This window comes from Gopherus evgoodei, chromosome 4 (assembly GCF_007399415.2).
Source record: "Gopherus evgoodei ecotype Sinaloan lineage chromosome 4, rGopEvg1_v1.p, whole genome shotgun sequence".
Lineage (NCBI taxonomy): Eukaryota > Metazoa > Chordata > Testudines > Testudinidae > Gopherus > Gopherus evgoodei.
In genome coordinates, this window is record NC_044325.1 from 127,400,765 (window position 1) to 127,420,128 (window position 19,364).

At 53.7% G+C, this 19,364-nt stretch overlaps 1 protein-coding gene across 1 annotated transcript; it reads left to right on the forward strand.

Annotated features, from left to right (window-relative positions):
* Positions 1 to 8,639: 8,639 nt before the first annotated feature.
* On the forward strand, positions 8,640 to 18,887 carry ACY3 (aminoacylase 3). Its single transcript, XM_030560998.1, has 6 exons — positions 8,640 to 8,872; positions 11,248 to 11,443; positions 11,529 to 11,622; positions 17,236 to 17,343; positions 17,734 to 17,843; positions 18,696 to 18,887. Exons 1-6 carry the CDS (start codon positions 8,640 to 8,642, stop codon positions 18,885 to 18,887), a joined length of 933 nt encoding a protein of 310 aa, XP_030416858.1.
* The last annotated feature ends 477 nt before the right edge of the window (positions 18,888 to 19,364 follow it).

Consider the following 19,364-nt stretch of genomic DNA (forward strand, 5'->3'; position numbering starts at 1 on the left):
GGCTGTGATGTGCCATGGGGTGAGGGACATACATGCACCTAAACAGCCCCATGTCAGTGCAGAGTGGCTCCCCTGATGAGAAAGGAGGCTGAGCAGTGCTTGACTCATGGCCTTGCTGCCTCTCTAGAGCACTGCTCTCTCCTTTACATGCCAGCCAAGACTGAGCACCTAAGGCTGGACTAAATGGACCCCCACGGGGTATGGGGCAGCCAGGCCTGAGGCCTTCTGTGCTAATAATACTCATCCCTAGTACTTCTTTGCCATAGAACTTAGAGTGCTTTTCAAAGGAGGGCAGTATTATTATCTCCCTTTTACCCATGTGAAAACTGAGGCACAAAGCAGTGCAGTGACTTACCCAGGTCACCCAGCAGCCAAGTCAGGAATAGAACCCAGGTCTCCATCCACTAGGCCATGCTGCCTCCAGATCAGGTGCATAGGCAGAGGAGACTGGGTGAAGGAGCGATTTGGGGTGAGTGCCCTGAATTCTAGGTCCCACCTCCCAGGTGGCAACTGAGGGAATGCTCGGGGGATCCTGGCCTTGGGCAGGCCTTGTGCTCAGACACCCACATTGACCTTGATGGGTGTTTCCCACCCACACAGCAGCGAGGTGGCGTGATCCACTGGCTAAGGCTGGGACTCGGGAGATGTTGGTTTGACTCCCAGCTCTGCCACAAACTCCCTGTGTGATGTGTGCCCATGCCTCTGTTTCCCCTCTGTACAATGGGATAATGGCACTGCCTTATCTCCCAGGGTTGTGGTGGGGATAAATACATTAACAGTTGTGAGGCCTCAGGCCTACAGGAGCCAGTTAATTGTGTGTGGAGTGGGTACGAATGTATGTCACTGCATCGTCCCCCCAGAATGCCCCCAGCTGTGTGAGCTGAGTCTGCAGCTGGAGGGTGAGAGCCCCAGACCACACTCAAAGCAAAGACTCCTCCCAGCTTAGACTGAGGCCCTGGGGGGTGGGGGAGCATGGCACAGGCTGGCATCAGCCTGACTTCCAAGCTCAGCACTTTCACTTCCACACTGCAGTTTCCTAACTTCCATCCACTACGACAATAAATGGGGAACTGAGAAATCTATACTGCTGGGAGAGGATGGGGGGAAGATGCAGGTGGGGAATACTGCTGCCTTCACAAAACTAAATCTACCGACTTTAAAAAATAGCCTGTCTCGTGCTTTGAGCTTGTCACGCAGCTTGCTATAGAGCCAGCAAGCTGAGGGTCATCAGACCATCCACTGTGACCTCTTGCATAGCACAGGCCAGAGACTGTGGCCCATTTACCCCTGCATTGAGCCTCATCACTTGTGTTTGGCTAAAGCATCTTCCGGGAAGGCCTCCAGGCTGGTTTTGAAGCCACCAAGAGAAAGAGAATCCACTAGCAGTCTGTTCCGATGACTAACCACCCTCACTGTTAAAGCTGTGCCTTGTTTCTAGTCAGAACGTGTCTGCCGTCAGCGTCAAGCCTTTGGTTCCTGTCATGCCTATTCTCTGCTCAAAGAGCAGCTGGTATTTTCTCACAGGGAGGTACTGATACGCTGTCACCAAGACCCCACTCTGCTTGATCTTCTACTCCATAAGCTAAACACATGGAGCTCTGTCAGTCTCTCAGTCTCAGGCATTTTCTCCCACCCTTGAAGCCTTTCTGTGGCTCTTCCCAGCACCCTCTCCAATTTTTCTGCATCCTGAGTGCTCTCATTATGAGGCCAGAGAGACTGAGATGAGAATGAGGAAGCCCAGGTGGCAAGGAAAGGCAGGCCCTGCAGTAGCCCTCAGCAGCAATGGGGTCTGGGTTGACAGGGTCAGGAAGCTGGAAGAGAATGGAAGAGGTTCCCCGTAGTACATTTGGCACAGGGTGCTGGGGTATGGGAGGTGCAGGGTGGGAAGGTGACTGGCTCAGGGGTGTGCATGGCAGGAACTGAGCAATAGCCCCAGTGAAAGAGCCCAGAAAGGAAAGGTGACACTGATTCACTGGCCCAGAAGATCCCCACAGCCCCAGGGACTAGCAGAAAGGGCAAGCGCAGCAGCAATCCCGCTATCTTTGTGAGGGAAGCTCCAATGAGGAGGCTGCATGGAGATTCCTGGAGACTGACAGCCCCTTTATGATGAGATAACTGGCTCCGTGGATAAGGAAAAAGCAGTGAACATGTTATTCCTTAACTTTAGCAAAGCTTTTGATACGGTCTCCCACAGTATTCCTGTCAGCAAGTTAAAGAAGTATGGACTGGATGAATGGACTATAAGGTGGATAGAAAGCTGGCTAGGTCAGCAGGCTCAACAGGTAGTGATCAACGGCTCCAAGTCTAGTTGGCAGCCGGTTTCAAGCGGAGTGCCCCAAGGATCGGTCCTGGGGCCAGTTTTGTTCAATATCTTCCTTAATGATCTGGACGATGGCATGGACTGCATTCTCAGCAAGTTTGCAGATGACACTAAACTGGGAGGAATGGTAGATACGCTGGAGGGTAGGGTTAGGATACAAAGGGACCTAGATAAATTAGAGGATTGGGCCAAAAGAAAACTGATGAGGTTCAACAAGAACAAGTGCAGGCCTCATCTGGAGTACTGTGTCCAGTTTTGAGTCCCATACTACAAGAAAGATATGGAAAAATTGGAAAGAGTCCAGCAGAGGGCAACAAAAATGATTAGGGGGCTGGAGCACATGACTTACGAGGAGAGGCTGAGGGAACTGGGATAGTTTAGTCTGCAGAAGAGAAGAATGAGGGGGGATTTGATAGCTGCTTTCAACTACCTGAAAGAAGGTTCCAAAGAGAATGGATCTAGACTGTTCTCAGTGGTACCACATGACAGGACAAGGAGTAACGTTCTCAAGTTGCAATGGAGGAGGTTTAGGTTGGATATTAGGAAAAACTTTTTCACTGGGAGGGTGGTGAAGCACTGGAATGGGTTACCTAGGGAGGTGATGGAATCTCCTTCCTTAGAGGTTTTTAAGGTCAGGCTTGACAAAGCCCTGGCTGGGATGATTTAGTTGGGGACTGGTCCTGCTTTGAGCAGGGGGTTGGACTACATGACCTCCTGATGTTCCTTCCAACCCTGATATTCTATGATTCTGTGTAGCTGCTGACTGGCTATCCGGGCCACCAGTGTGCCCCCACCCCCGCACATACTGCCTCACCCCTTCCCTCTGCTCCCCTACCTCCTAGACAAAATATCTCACCCCTGCCATGGAGAAACGCCCCCTACAGGCATGTGAAGGAAATACAGTCTCTATCCCACCCGTAAGGCCAGATCCCTAGCTGGTGTCAATTGGCCGTAGCTCCATTGGAGCCAATTGGATGGATATCCAGTTGGGGTAAATCAGCGGTCACTCTGTGGGAATCAATGAAGCAATGTCAATTTCCACCAGCCGAGGATCTGACCCTTTAAATGTCTCTGTCGCCTTAGCACCAAGGATAGTGGCTGTTTTGTGGCACTGCAGCCTGGGTGAGCTCACTCCCTGTGTGGAAGGAAGACAGTCACAGTGCAGTCGCCAAAGTGGATGACTGTGCCTCATCTTCCAGGGAGCATGGGCACCATCAGTGGGAGGGGGAGAAGGAACTGTAGGCACTGACTGCTAGGTCCCTCTCAACTGGATGCCTGTGGTGTTCCTGTCTATGTGTTAACTACGTATCTCACACAGTTACTAGCAGTGACTTACTGTTCAGAATCATGGATTACTCTTGAATATAAACAACACAACTCCAGGGGCTGGAATAGAGTGTGGGAAGAGCTGGACACCACCGGGTCTTAGTACAAGGGAGCAATTCCTTTAAGGAAGAAGGGGCCCAGTCTAGCCAAGGCTGGCTTCATTAGAGAGAACAATCCCAACTCAGGCCACCTGTAGTGATTAACCATCGAAGTGGCTGGTTGGCAGCTCATTGAGTAAGGAGCACCGGGGCCTGCAAAGCTACCAGAGTGCAGTTTAAAGAGAGTGGGCACAATGAGAGGGATTCCCCGGGCACCCAGCCTGGCCCCAATCCTATCCCATGAGAGGAACCTGCCTGGTTTGTACCAACCCAGCTCCAGGGGCTGGGCTTGTGATTCCTGGAAGAGGGAGATGTGGCCTAACTGAGCCTTTATAGGGACACTAAGGAAGAGAGGTTTAGACTCACTCCAACAGCTAATACATCAGACCTCCCTCTGCTTGAGGTACTCTGCTGTGAGTAACTGATTGGTAGAATGGAGGGAGCACCCTCAGGGCCACCAGGGGGCAGGTTGGAGGCCAGCACCGCAACAAGCACTTGCTTGGGGAGCCGAGGCCATAGCAGTGAGTCTGGCTCTAGACACCCGCTGGCTCCCATTAAGCTCCTGGGTGGAGTTTCCCTCTGGCCTTCTCCTGTTTTCCCTGCCCCGTTATAGCTGTGCAGCAGCCCTTAAGGTCAGTGCCATAACAAGGACCAGACGAGTGAGGCACTTGCCCAGGGCGCACAAAGCCAAGGGGCGCAGAAAGCGGTGGAGAAAAAAAAAAGCCGCTGACATGGAGATATTTATAACCAAGGTCATCTCCCCCCGGTCCCACCTGCTGCCCCCCACACCTCCCCTGAGTGTCCCCCAGCCTCAACTTGCTCCCCCCAACCCCTAGCCTTCCCGGCCCTGGTGCAGAGCCTCCCTGTCTCTCCCTTGCAGCTCCATGCTGCCTCCCTGCAGTAACTGCTGCCGCAGGGTCCTAGTGCCCCGCATCCACATCAGCTGCCAGGGCAAACTGACTCTGAGCCTGCCCTTCCACCTAAGACCCTTCCCTTTTCCGGCGGGACCCTCCACCAGCGTAGGGGGGCCCCCTGCCTGCAGTCACCGCTCCTGCCCCATGCTGGGCAAGGAGGCAGCCCCATCCCTCACCCCCAGTGAGGCTACAGTCAGGGGCAACAGCAGGGGAGAAGGTGCACACAGAACCCCCCAGCAAGGGGGGCTCCTCCCCCAAGAGCTCGCTGCTGCCAGCAGGGATAGGGCTGGGCGAAGTCCTGCTCTCTGGCCCCTGTTCCAGAGAAGCAGCAGAGAATCCTGTGGCACCTCACAGACTAACAGACCTTTTGGAGCATAAGCTTTCGTGGGTGAATACCCACTTCCTCAGGTGCATCTGAAGAAGTGGGTATTCACCCACAAAAGCTCATGCTCCAAAACGTCTGTTAGTCTATAAGGTGCCACAGGATTCTCTGCTGCTTTTACAGATCCAGACAAACATGGCTACCCCTCTGATACTTGTCCCAGAGAAGTCTGCCTGCACCCCAAACTCATCCCCAGCCCTGCCCCACCTCAGAGCCCACACCCTCAGTCAGAGTTTTCACCCCCCCATCACACCCTCAACCCTCTGCCCAACCCCTGAGCCCCTCCAGCACCCCAAACACCTTATCCCCAGTCCCAGTCAGAGCTCTCACCCCCCACACTCCTGCTCTTGCCCTGAGCCCCTCCCACACCCCAAACCTCCCAGGCCCAGAGAGAGCCCTCCCTCCTACTCTCACCCTGAGCCCCCCCACACTCCAAACCCCTCATCTTCAGCCACAATTCACAGCCCTCAACCCTGCACCCCATCTCTCTGCACCCCTCCCATCCCCAAACTCCCTCCCAGAACCTGCACCCCAATCCCCTTCCCCAGCCTAGGGCCTACACCCCAGACCTCCTTTCTCACCCAAACTCCCTCCCAGAGCCTTGGACGGGGTGGGGTGGAATTTGGGAGGGCGGAGTTTGGGCAGGGGTGGGTTCTGGGCACCACCAAAATTTCTACAAACCTGCCACTCCTGATCCTGCCCTGCAGACCTGAACTACCAGCATTGTCAGGACACGTGCTGATCCCTAGTGGCCACTGCTGATATCCAGCCCCTCCCTCCTCTCTTAACCTATGAGTCCCTCTCTGGATTAGAACTGAACTGAAACCAAAGAACATCTTGGAAGCAACATTACCAGCCCAAGCAGTCAAAAATCATGAGTTAGACCCCCAAAATCACAGGATCTACCACTGCCTCTTCATTCATTCTTCGACGGCAATTCGGCAGCAGGCCCTTCCCTCCGAGAGGGACTGAGGGACCCGCTGCCGAATTGCTGCAGAAGAGCTGGCCTTGGGGGAGGGCATAATTTTATATTCTTACCTCGGGCATAAAAATACTAGATACGGCTCTGCTTAAGGTCTTCCATGCCCTCGGGGCCAGAGGCGGCCTTGGGGCCCTTAGACCTGCTGCGTCATGCTTTCTCTGGGCAGCTGCAGCCCAGTTCCCGGCTGGCTTGTCCCCGCCGTCACAACGAGCTTAGTGCCACTCCCACTTTGGAAAGAAATCAGGGGGTCAGGATGGTGGGCCTTCAGCAGAGCAGGAGGAGCCCAAGGCAGCAGGGGGGCTGTGAGCCAGGATTGAGGGGCATTGGCACAGCTGCAGGGGGCAGGGCTTGGATAACTGGCGCGGGGTGGCTGCAGGTCAGGCCTAAGCTGCATTAGAAGAGTTGGTGTGGTGCTCCACCTGGAGTAGTGAGGGACAAGAGCGGATCAGCAAGGGGGCCAGTGGACAGTGGAGGGGCGGGGCAGGAGGCACTAGGGCAGGAACACCAGGGGGCTGAAATCAAGCTTGCAGGGATTTCCTGTCTATTCTACCAGCTCCCACCACTGCCAGCTGATAATTCCACACACACACACACCGATCTCCCTGTGTGGGGCAGGCTGGGAGAGAATGCAGGGCGCAGGAGAGGCACTGAGAGATCTGGGCAGGCTTTAGATAAGCATGTGGGGCCTGATCCTCAGTGGGTGTAAATGAGCACTGACTCCAGTGGAGCGATACGGATGTACACCCGCTGGGGCCCTGTCCCTTGGACCCTGGTATATGGAGCCAGAGGAATCCAGACAGTGCTCCCCAAACCCCTCAGGGTTCCCCTCACCCTTCCCAAGGCCTGGGGTTTGCCTTCATTTCCTGGGGACTGTACATCCAGCATCTGGGCCCCTGAGATGCCTGTGATCTGGGGATGGACTGCCCCCACCAACAGCGGAGGTGCAGCAGGTCTCCGGGCTGGAGGCCATGAGGGAGGCCTCAGTGCAGAGGTCACTGCAAGCTTTAGGGAATAATTCATCCAAGTCCCAACAGCGGGAGGTAAATATTAAACACTAAGAGGCTCCATGGCTTGCACCATGAGCAGATTCTCATATCTGGGAGCCCTGAGGAGGAATTGTTATTGATGGCCCTCGACCGGCAGTGAACAGGATCGGAGCCGAGGGGTCTTTCTTAACATACACCCCCAGCCAGCAGGTGGGCTGGGACCTTTATCGGCTGCCCGAGAGGTGAGTGTTCAGCACTCCCAGGATATGCCTTTGCCTGGACCATTTCTAGCCTGTTTCACTCACTGTCACCTTGCCCCCACCTGGCAAAAAGAAGGGGCTGCGCCGTGGAATGGAGCCAACTGATCAGAGGAAATGCCTTTGTGGCCCACGCCCAATCAGCCTGCACAACTCATTGCCACAAGGTATTGCTGGTGTTTAGCAGGATTTCCAATAAAGACAGTCTTTTTGGAGGAAAACAAGACCATGCAGAGTTAGGATACATGTTCAAGGAATAAGCTAGGGTTATGTAAGGACTTTAAACCCTCATGCTTCAAGGCACAACCTGCAGCCTCTAATGACTAGGGGAAAAAGTGACCTTTCTCTGGGGGGCTGGTGATCCCGCAACTGCAGCATTTCTTGCATGTGAAACAGCTGGGGCTGGCTATTGTACGAATCAAGATGCTGGGCTAGATGAGGTGTGGGTTGGAGCCAGTCTTGCTGTTCCTCAGCCCTATGCCCCCAGGGAAAGGAGGCACAGGAGGGAATGGTGGAAGGCCAATCTCTGCCCTCAGTGCCTGGAAACTCCTCCCCATCCTTGTAGGCTTTTCTTTTTGGTGACCTTGGCAGATTTGGCTTCCTGCCAGTGGCATGTGTTCTTCTTATAACCCATTGGCTCCAGCATCCTGCTGAGGATTCTGTCCCCATCTGGATCGTCCTGAGGTTCTTCCACACCTGCCTGAGAGTAAGTGCGACTGCCTGGGTATCACAGAGTGACTGGCCCTTTAAGAGGAGCAGGGATCCCCCTTGGCAGCAGGGAAGCCATCACAAGTGCTCCAAAACCCCACTCCCTCTTAAAGGGCCAATTGCCCTGTGTCATAGGTTCCAGCCTTTGGAGAGCCTGCTGTGGCAAGTGCACCTGCTGAAAGCCAGGGAGACCAGCCCAATGCCCCTGCCATGCGCTGTGAAGCCTGGCATGGGCACTGCCCCAGCAGATTCCCAAGAAGAGCAGGGCACCGTCCGTTGTCTGAGCAAGGGGAAGCCCAAGTAATGCCTACCCCGCTGAAAGGAAGCCATTCACAGAGGCGTGGAGACAGGGATGGGTTCCGCACTCCTCTGGCTGAGGAAGCCCCAGTAGATACTGATGGGGGAAGATTCCAGTAGTGCCTCCAGCTGGAGAGTGACTGTAGCAGAGGGCATCCCACCTGGCTTCTGGGCATCAGTCTCCTACAGTTGCCGGGGGGTGGCGGGTGGGGGGGGGGCCGCAACCCCACCACCACCACCACCACCAAAGGCGAGGCCAGTGGAGATGACATCAGAAGAGCCACTGGATGGGGAAGATCCCATGTGGGCTCTGACCTGAGCAGCATTCTCTGTTCTTCCCCCTCCAACAGGAGCAGAGCAGCCGCAGAAATGGCAGCCTCTTGTCGTCTCAAGCCCTTGAGCTGTGTGGCGGTGTGTGGGGGCACCCACGGTAATGAGATGTCAGGCATCTACCTGGCCAAGCACTGGCTGCGGGATCCCATGGAGCTGCAGCGTAGCAGCTTTGCCGTCACGCCCTTCCTGGGCAACCCACGTGCCATTGAGAAGTGTGTGCGTTACGTGGGACAGGACCTGAACCGCACCTTCACCACCGAGTTTCTCAGGTGAGCTGCCCCAGCATGCACCACTCTGCACTGATCCCCAGGGTGGTAAGAAGAGCTGTCCCAGCATGCAGCACTCTTCACTGGTCCCCAGGGGAGAGCTGTTCCAGGATGCAATGCTCTGCACTGGTCCCCAGAGTGGTGGTGAGAGCTGTCCCCGCTTGCAGTGGTCTGCACTGGTCCCTAGGGTGGGGGGGTTGTCCCAGCATGATGCACTGTTTTGCACTGGTTCTCAGGGAGTGGGTGGGAGGGAAACTTATCCCGTGATGCATCACTGTGGAGAGGCTTCCAGTGATGGGTAAGGTTTCCCTTGATGCATCCTTCTGCATGAGTTCCCAGGGTTGGGATGAGTTATCCCAGTATTCAACACTCTGCACTGCTATCCCAGGGGGTGGTGGGAAGCCGAGGGATCTTCCGTGAGCTGGGGCTTCGTAGTCCATGAGAAAGCATGGTGTGGGTGACGGATCACATGCCCCTCATCAGTGGATAGGCTTCCCCTCACACTGCACCCCCCATGGAACCCCTCTTCACTCACACTACTCCCCCCCCGCCCGGGATCCTGCCCCAGAGGGATCCTCCACCCCTCACACTGACCCCCTGGAACCTTTCCCACATCATGATTGGGGCCAGAGCAGTACTAGGTATTTTTGCACCCAAGGCAAGAATATAAAATTGCGCCCTTCCCCAGGGCCGGCTCTTCGGCAGCAATTTGGCAGCGGGTCCCTCAGTCCCTCTCGGAGGGAAGGACCTGCCGCTGGATTGCTGCCGAAGAATGAATGAAGCGGCGGCAGTAGAGCCTGTGATTTTGCGGGGTCTAACTCATGACTTTTAACTGCTTGGGCTGGTAATGTTGCTTCCAAGATGGTCTTTGGTTCCAGTTCAGTTCCAATCCAGAGAGGGACTCACAGGTTAAGAGAGGAGGGAGATGCTGGATATCAGCAGTGGCCACTAGGGATCAGCACGTGTCCTGACAATGCTGGTAGTTCAGGTCTGCAGGGCAGGATCAGGAGTGGCAGGTTTGTAGAAATTTTGGTGGTGCCCAGAACTCGCCCCTGCCCAAACTCTGCCCCCCCCAAACTCCACCCCCCCCACCCGTCCAAGGCTCTGGGAGGGAGTTTGGGTGAGGGAGGAGGTCTGGGGTGCAGGTCCTAGGCTGGGGAAGGGGATTGAGGTTCAGGCTCTGGGAGGGAGTTTGGGGATGGGAGGGAGTGCAGGTTCTGGGAGGGAGTTTGGGGATGGGAGGGGTGCAGAGGGATGGGGTGCAGGGGTGAGGGCTGTGGGTTGTGGCTGCAGATGAGGGGTTTGGAGTGTGGGAGGGGCTCAGGGCGAGAGTAGGAGTGGGGGGGTGAGAGCTCTGTCTGGGACTGGGGATGAGGTGTTTGGGGTGCTGGAGGGGCTCAGGAGAGGTTCAGAGTGTGGGAGATGGGGGCTTTTGCTGGGACTGAGGATAAGGTGTTTGGGGTGCTGGAGAGGCTCAGAGCTCAGGCAGAGGGTTGAGGGCGTGGTGGGGGAGTGAAAGCTCTGACTGGGGGTGTGGGCTCTGGGGTGAAGCAGGGCTGGGGAGGAGTTTGGGGTGCAGGCAGGCTTCTCTGGAACAAGGGCCAGAGAGGAGGACTCCCCCTAGCCCTTTCCCTGCTGGCAGCAGCAAGTTCTGGGAGAGGATTCCCCCTTTCCTGCCCCCCAGCAGCACACTCACCCCCACCACTGTCACTGCATGTGCTCCTATGACCCCTCTCAGGTCCAGAAATCTCCCTCACCTCCCCCGTGGTGGGTGCCAGGGAGTGCTCTGTGCACTTCCTCTCCGGCTGTTGCCCCTGACGGTAGCCTCACTGGGGATGAGAGATGGGGCTGCCTCCTTGCCCAGCATGGGGCAGGAGCGGTGACTGCAGGTAGGGGGCCCCCCTACGCTGGTGGAGGGTCCCTCCGGAAAAGGGAAGGGTCTTAGGTGGAAGGGCAGGCTCAGAGTCAGTTTGCCCTGGCAGTTGATGTGGACGGGGGGCACTAGGACCCTGCAGCCGCAGTTGCTGCAGGGAGGCAGCATGGAGCTGCAGGGGAGAGACAGGGATGCCCTGCTCCAGGACCAGGAAGGCGGGGAGGAGCAAGTCGGGATCGGGGGACACTCGGGGGGGGGGTTGCATGTGGGGCCAGGGGGGAGATGGCTTGGGTTATAAATATCTGTCTGCACCCCTCTGCTTTGTGCGCCCAAGGCAAGTGCCTCACTCACCTTGCCCTCATTACGGCACTGATTGGGGCCGCCAATGTGAGCTGGAGGGGAGCAGGCTCCCAGTGGCATTGGGGGAGGGTGAGCCCTACTTGGAGCCGTTCCCTGGTTCCAGGGGCCCTGGTCACTCCATATGACTTGTCTCTCCCTGTCCCAGCTCCACAGAGGCAGAGGACGAGCCCTATGAGGTGGTCCTGGCTCGCGAGATCAACCAGACCTACGGCCCCAAGGGCTCAGCCCAGGCCTTTGACTTCATGTTCGACCTGCACAACACCACGGCCAGCATGGGCACCTGCCTCATCGTGGACTCAGAGGAGAGCCTGCTGCCCATGCACATGTGCCACTACATCCAGGTGGAGCCAGCCCCCGATTTCTCCACTCGCCCTGCATTTGGCCAGGGTCCCCCATCCTAACCCCTCTCCTCTCTCTCTCCCCCAGATGCACTACACACGGAGCCCCTGTCCCATCTACCTGTACAAGTTGCCAGGCGAGGAGACTTACTCCATCAACTCGGTGGCCAAAGCCGGGCTAGGTAGGGAGCAGACACTGCCAGGGGGCAGGGAGAGCCCTGTGGAGTGAGCGAGTCTGTCCCAGGGCAGGGAATGGCATTGCTCGGCTACCTCCCAGAGCCCACCCTCCCATGCCCCTCTGGCACCAAGCACTGCTTCCCCCCACCGTGTCCTTGATCATGTCATCTCCTTACCACCCCATCACCATTCCATGAGCTTCACGCCCCTTCCCTCTGTGGCCCATGTCCAGCACCCACTGCACCCTCAAGCCCACCTCCCCATCCCCAAGTCCATCCCTCGACTCCCAAGTTCTGCCCCCACTACTAACCCCTGCCCTTTTCTCCCCAGCCCTCAAGCCCTGCCCCTTAGTCACTTACCCCCAAGCCTTCGCTCCCTCCATTCCCAGTGTCCTCTCTTCCCCTCATTTCCATGGCTCCCCATCTCCTTGTCCTGGGAGACACACTCCCTCCCACTGCTGCTCCCAGCTAAGCCCCACCCTGATCTCCTCCCTCATAGGGCACTGCCTGCCCCAGCTCTGAGACTGGCTCCTTCGGGGCTCCCATGGCAAATGGGGTGAATTGGGGGTGGCTCGACAGAGTGCGGTAATGCTGTGTGGGGCTCTATCACCCTCTAGCGTCCAGAACACAAATACAGGTTTCTGCGGCTGCTGCCTCCTGTAGCTCACACTGTAGTGGCTGTGATGGGTTGGATCACAGAAACCGCCCTGGGAGCTGCCACCCGATGTGCAAAGACTACCCCTGCTCTTATTTTCCCTGCCAGCTCAGGACTCCAGCACCCTGTCCTGCTGAGCCAAACACTCCCGTCTGCTCCAACACAGACCCAGGGTCTCAATTACTTGTCCCAAAGCTGCAGGTTTACCTGAAAACAGCTAACAGAAGTGTGCTTGTCTTTAGCACTCAGATGCCCAACTTCCAGTGGGGTCTAAACCCAAATAAATCCTTTTTACCCTGTATAAAGCTTATGCAGGGTAAACTCATCAATTGTTCGCCCTCTATAACACTGATAGAGAGATATGCATAGTTGTATGCTTCCCCAGGTATGACATACTCTGAGTTAGTTAATAAGTAAAAAGTGATTTTATTATATACAGAAAGTAGGATTTAAGTGGTTCCAAGAAATAACAGACAGAACAAAGTAAGTCACTAAGCAAAATAAAATAAAATGTGCAAATCTATGTCTAATTAAACTGAATACAGATAATCTCACCCTCAGAGATGTTTCAGTAATTTTTTTCTCAGATTAGACACTGAGGCCTGGGCACAATTCTTTCCCCTGGTACAGATCTTATCCCAGCTTAGGTGGTAGCTAGAGGATTCTTCATAATAGTGCCTCCCTTTGTTCTGTTCCACCCCCTTATATATCTTTTGCATAAGGCAGGAATCCTATGTCTCTCTTTGGGTTTCCACCCGCCCTCACTGGAAAAGCACCAAGTTAAAGATGGATTCCAGTTCATGTGACATGATCACATGTCACTCTAAGACCCCAAGCCTTCATTCCTCCCAGCCTGACTCTCAGGAAGTCTTGCTTGCAAACAGAACCCCAGTTAATTGTCCTGGCTGATGGGAACCGTTAAGATTCCAAGCCACCATTAATGGCCCACACTTTGCATAATTAGAATAGGCCCTCAGAGTTATATTTTATATTTCTAGTCCCAGATACAAGAGTGGTACATTTATACAAATAGGATGATCACACTCAGTACATTATAAGCTTGGTAATGATACCTTACAAGAGAACTTTTGCATGAAGCATATTCCAGTTACATTATATTCACTTATATTTTTATAAAACCATATAAACTGCACAACATCACACCCTCCTCCTGAACTTACTGCCAGAGACTTGGTCACTGGCCATGGTGGAGGCAGTATACCTAAAATTTGTTTCTGGGCTCCCCTTTGGGGCAGACTCTCCTGTGTCCCCCAAAAGGGAAAGAGACCCTGATCCAGCTGTAGGCTCACAGCTACCCACTGTGAGAGACCTTTCGCTGGCCAGCAAAATCCCTCCCACTTTCACTCAGGTTGGGTTTGCTTCCATCTAGAGTCCTTGGGGTTTGTTCCCACCGCCACAGTCACCAGGACCCCAACTTCCAGCTCCAGGATACATGTCTCTGTGCCCCTCTTTCACTCTATTACAGCCAGTTCATGCTTCTGGGTCTTAACGGCTTTGTCTCTTAAGTCCAGGCTGGTGAGCAGCCTTTTCTTTTTCCAGGGAGGCCTTTTCACAGGCAAACTGTACATCAATTTTTATTTGTCTTCCCTTAAGATCATCACTAGATCACGCGATGAGCTGGGATACCACAGAGAACCCCCTCCTGCCAGAACAGGCACCCCTCCACTCCTGTCTTGCTAAATTAGACACTCCAGTCGGCTCCAGCACAGACACAGAGATTGTGCAACACCTATCTGCAGTTCACTGAAACTGAGATGGACTTAGCTCAGGGGATTCTTAGGCCTTGGCTACACTGGCACTTTACAGTGCTGCAACTTTCGCGCTCAGGGATGTGAAAAAACACCCCCCTGATCGCTGCAAGATACAGCGCTGTAAAGCCTCAGTGTAATCAGTGCCGCAGAGCTGGGAGCGCGGCTCCCAGTGCTGCAAGCTACACCCGTAAGGTTTATGTGCAGCGCTGGGAGAGCTCTCTCCCAGCGCTGGCGCTCCGACCACACTCACACTTCAAAGCGCTGCCGCGGCAGCGCTTTGAAATTTCAAGTGTAGCCATACCCTCAGTTAACAGAGACTTTCACAGTGCCCAGTGTTCAGCCTTTCTGGTAATTTGCAACTTGTGTAGTTATAGCTTCTTCTGATCTTCCTTCTTACTTATTTTGCTTTCTTTTCTGTTCCTACTTCCCTTACCCGAAATAAGCAAACAGAAAATAACAAACCAGTAACCACTTTGTCTGTTCTCCAGCCACGACACTTAAAACTCACTTAAAATCACAACCAGTACCTCAAAGCAATCAGCTGTGCACAGACCTGCTCGACTACGCCACTGTGACGGGTTGGATCATAGAAACCCCCTTGGGAGCTGCCACCCGATGTGCAAGACTACTTCTATTCCTGTTTTCCCTGCCAGCTCAGGACTCCAGCACCTTGTTTTGCTGAGCCAGACACTCCCGTCTGCTCCAACACAGACCCAGGGTCTCAATTACCTGCCCCAAAGCTGCAGGTTTACCTGAAAGCAGCCAACAGAAGTGTGCTTGTCTTTAGCACTCAGATGCCCAACTCCCTATGGGGTCTAAACCCAAATAAATCCGTTTTACCCTGTATAAAGCTTATGCAGGGTAAACTCATCAATTGTTTGCCCTCTATAACACTGATAGAACGATATGCTCAGCTGTTTGCTCCCCCAGCTATTAATACATACTCTGAGTTAATTAATAAGTAAAAAGTGATTTTATTAAACACAGAAAGTAGGATTTAAGTGGTTCCAAGTAGTAACAGAGAAAACAAAGTAAGTTATCAAGCAAAATAAAATAAAATGTGCAAATCTGTGTCTAATCAAACTAAATACAGATAAGATCCTAACCAATTCCAGAATGCTGCCTTTTACAGGCTAATCTCCTTTTAGCCTGGGTCCAGCAATCACTCATACCCCTTGAAGTCACTGTCCTTTGTTCTAGTTTCCTTCCACTATTCTGGGGGGTGGAGATGCTCCTTCTTTAGCCAGCTGAAGACAAAATGGAGGGGTCTCCCAGGGGTTTAAATAGACTTTCTCATGTGGGTGGAGACCCCCTCCTCACCCTGTGTAGAATCCAGTCACAAAATGGAGATTTGGAATCACACAAGCAAGTCACATGCCCATGCATGACTCAGAACTTGCAAGTAGCGGCCTTTACCCACATGCTACCTTGAATGTCCTCAGGTAGACTTCTTATGAGGACTGGAGTCTTCCAAGCTCTTTTATCTGTTAAGTGCTCCCTGATTGAGCACCTAATTTGCACATTCCTTTCCCAAGAAGTGACCAAATGTTCTGACTAAGACTACTGATAAATCAAGCAATTATACAGCCAATGTTCATAACTCTGAATACACAAATGGTACCTGCATACAACTAGGATGAACATAACCAGTAGATCATAACCTTTACATAGATATGTTACATGGCATATGTAGCAAAACCCTATCTCAGTTATATCATACATACATTTATGAGCACCTCCCCATAAAGCCTTATGGGGTACACTGTCATAGTGGCTTCTAGCTGTGACTATAGAGGCCAAGGGTTCAATCCCCATACTGAGGATCATTGCATAGGTGCTCTGTCTGAAGATAGTAGCCATCCTTTCTCCAGTCCTGCCTGGTTCATTGAATCCACATTCCTGCTGACGCACATACCAGCTCACAAACTTACCATGCTCCATCTTAACCTTAATTAGTCATCACACTGCTTTTCTAAGCAAGAACATTTATTCCTAAGGTGAAAGCAGAACAGAGAAAATCTAAACCACTGCTAATAAACTTCTCAGCAATCACCCTGACTCCTGCCATGGTTCTGCTCGGTAATCAGTCCTTCAGACTCCATCCATGGGTGTTTTTGTTCTCACCAGTTAATAATGGGGGGGGGCTCAGAACAAGCACCTCCATGAATTCATGTGTCCCTCCTTCCTTCAGCTTGGTTCTCTGCTCTTGTCCTTATGTAACCAGTGATCAGCAGACAAAGTTCCCATCATCAGGGTGAAGCTCCTGGCATAGCCCAGAGAAGTTACGTGTGCATCCTCCTCCCCCTTGAGATTTCCTGGGGAATCACTTCACTTGAGAAGCCCAGTCTTGCCTGGCCCATTGCTCCAAGTAGTCCTTTGAAGCGCCTAATGTGTCCCAGGGTTTACATTAGTCCCGCCCCGCCAAGAGACATTCCGTGCCATCCCCCAATAAAACACAGACATCTGTATTTCAATACAAGCAACACCTAAGGTGCTTAAACATATCAGATTAAGTCAAACTTCCTTGAATGAAGTTTTCTCCAGGATATTGCGGGGAATTGCCATACACAGACCCTCAACCCACTGGGAGGCTCATCCGGATCCTCATTGCTCTGATGGGTAGAACCCACCTTTCATTTCCAGCCTGCGTTTATTCATGGCTGAGTGATCCCCCTTCATTCTTGTGCTGACACTGCCCCTTTAGGTTCTCTAGCTCACCCCCCGCCTTGGTGTTTGACCCCTGAGGTGGTTAAAGTTTTCCCAACCCCTGGGATTGAGCCAGGCTTAGCATGTCGGGCTGATGCTCTCCTGTTCAGGTGCCTTCAGAGAGGGATGAGTTCAAGGTCACTCCTGAGGTTGGTGGCAGAGGCAGGGATGGACCCCACGGCTTCTGCATCCCTATCCAGAGCCTTTTCCACTGTCCCATGCATGGGAGTGTCTTGAGAGCAGTGAGGGCCGGGTGTGTGAGGTAGGGGTTGGGGGTGGGTGGGATGAAAGGACAGAGGTGGTATTTCAGCAGGCACCTGGAATGTAGCTGTGACTGAGGGAGGTGGTGGGTGCTGGGCAGGGCCTCAGGGGTAGCAATGGGCATTGGGGCATGTTCGGGGGACTTCTTGCAGCGTGCTCTTGGGAGGAGCGCTGGAGAGGGCACAGTAGCTGAGCCGTAACCGAGTCCTTGTGGTCTCCCTGCAGCGCTGGAGCTGGGGCCACAGCCCCAGCAGGTGGTGAGAGCTGACCTGTTCAGTCAGATGAGAGACATCATAGCTTGCGCATTGGACTTCATTGAACTCTTTAACAAGGGTGAGTTACCCCAGAGGGGGCATGAGCTATCCCATCAGGCATCACCCTGGTGATGAATTGAGCTATCCCAACATTCATTGCTCTGCAGTGGCCCCAAGGATAGGTGAGGCTAGGGTGACCAGACAGCAAGTGTGAAAAATCAGGACGGGGGTGGGGGTAATAGGCTTCTATATAAGAAAAAGCCTCATATATCAGGACTGTCCCTATAAAATCAGGACATCTGGTCACCCTAGGTGAGGCTCTCCTCCCATATCAGTACTTTGAGGGGGTCACCTTCCTCTCTAGCCACAGTGGTGGGAGCCTGTTATTAACTGGGGTGGGGTGGGAAGGACAGGGCAGCTTTCCTATGCAGTGTCCCCCCCCCCATTCTGAGCCCCCTTTGCCCCATAGGCACAGTGTTCCCTGCCTTTGAAATCGAAGCGTACAAGATCACTGGGCGCATGGACTATCCCTGCTACCCTGATGGAGAGATCTCAGCCATGGTGCATCCCAAGCTGCAGGTGGGTGTGGGCTGGGAATAGAGTGGTCCCAGCCCCTGCATTGTTGTTCTCTTTGGGAGGCAGAAATCACAGCTGTAGCTCCAGAATGCCCGCAAAGCCAACCTGGCAATGAGAAGGACTGACTCACCAGCCCGGATTCTCTCCCAGCCCTTCTCTGAGCTCAGGGCAGAGTAGGGGGGAGTGGCTTTAAACCACCTCTGTGCCCTGCATTGTGGGCTGTGCGCCTGGCCCCTGGTGTGGGTTAAAGCAGCCCAAGGGCTGCTGTGAGCTATCCTTTGCTCTCCATGGTCCCAGGGAGCACAGAATAGCCAGAGCATAATGCACCCCTCCCCCCCATCCCAGTCTATCCCATAGTGGGGGCTGGGAGCTGGGCTCTTACACCAGCTCTAGAGCAGCCGGGATACCTCTGCTCCTGTTTCTTCTACTATGTGGCACAAAGGGGCCTTAGCACAACTGAGGCTTGGACACCAAAGGCTCCGCCATGGCAAGGCAGTGCCAGAGTTAGCCCCCGAGCTCAGCAGGGTGAAGCTGGGTTTACTCTGAGGCATGGGGTGAGTGGAGTTGATTTCATGATCTTGGAAGGGAGCTGTAGACTGTAGCTATACAGCACCAGGCTGGGTGACACTGGACAGCCAGGATATGAGTTGAGGTGGGCTTAGATCACAAGGCACTGTGACCTGCATGGGGTCTTGCCACATGTCTAATAAAATGTTTGGTTACCAGAAGGTAATTCCAGGACAGTGAGGATCTTGGCCTCAACCAGCAGGGGAGGGGCTGTAGGGAGCAGGGCAAGACCGCTGGCTGTCAGGGGACCTCCAGTCCCAGCCTATCACCAAACTGTTCCACCCTTAGGATAAGGATTTCCTCCCCTTGAACCCCAGGGACCCAATCTTCCAGACCTTCAGCGGGGAGGAGATCCTTTACGAGGGCAACACCACCATCTACCCAGCCTTCATCAACGAGGCTGCCTACTATGAGAAGAAGGTGGCCTTTGTCAAGATGGAGAAGCACATGTTCTCCATCCCCGGCCTGCAGAGAGATTGAGCCAGGGGCCAGGTGGGCCATGGGCTAAGAGGGAATAAACAGACTGAATGGATATGATGATGTGTGCCATGAGGGACGGGATGGTGGTTACCAGGTGGACATCACCCTTGTGTTGTGATGGAGGGGCTGGGCTGGGTGTTGACTGCATCATCTGGTAGCACCACCTATTGTCCAGGTTCCCCGACACTTTCCAGTGCAAAACTCTTTGTTTTTTCTTTCTTATAACTTTGAAAAACTTTAACTCTTCAGGCTGAAACTTTCCAGGCAGGTCTGGCGTCTGCCTCAGGCAGACATTTTTGAGGAATGTTTCAGCCATTTGGCCTTTTCCCAAGAACGAGGCTAGGGCAAAAGCCATTGTTTTGCCAGGTTATTTTATACAACAGTTTCTTTGCAATGCTCCAGCGCTCTCAAGCAGCAGGGTGGCTTAGAGGAGGGGATGTGCCTTTTGCTGTCCCCATCAAAATCCACCCACATTTG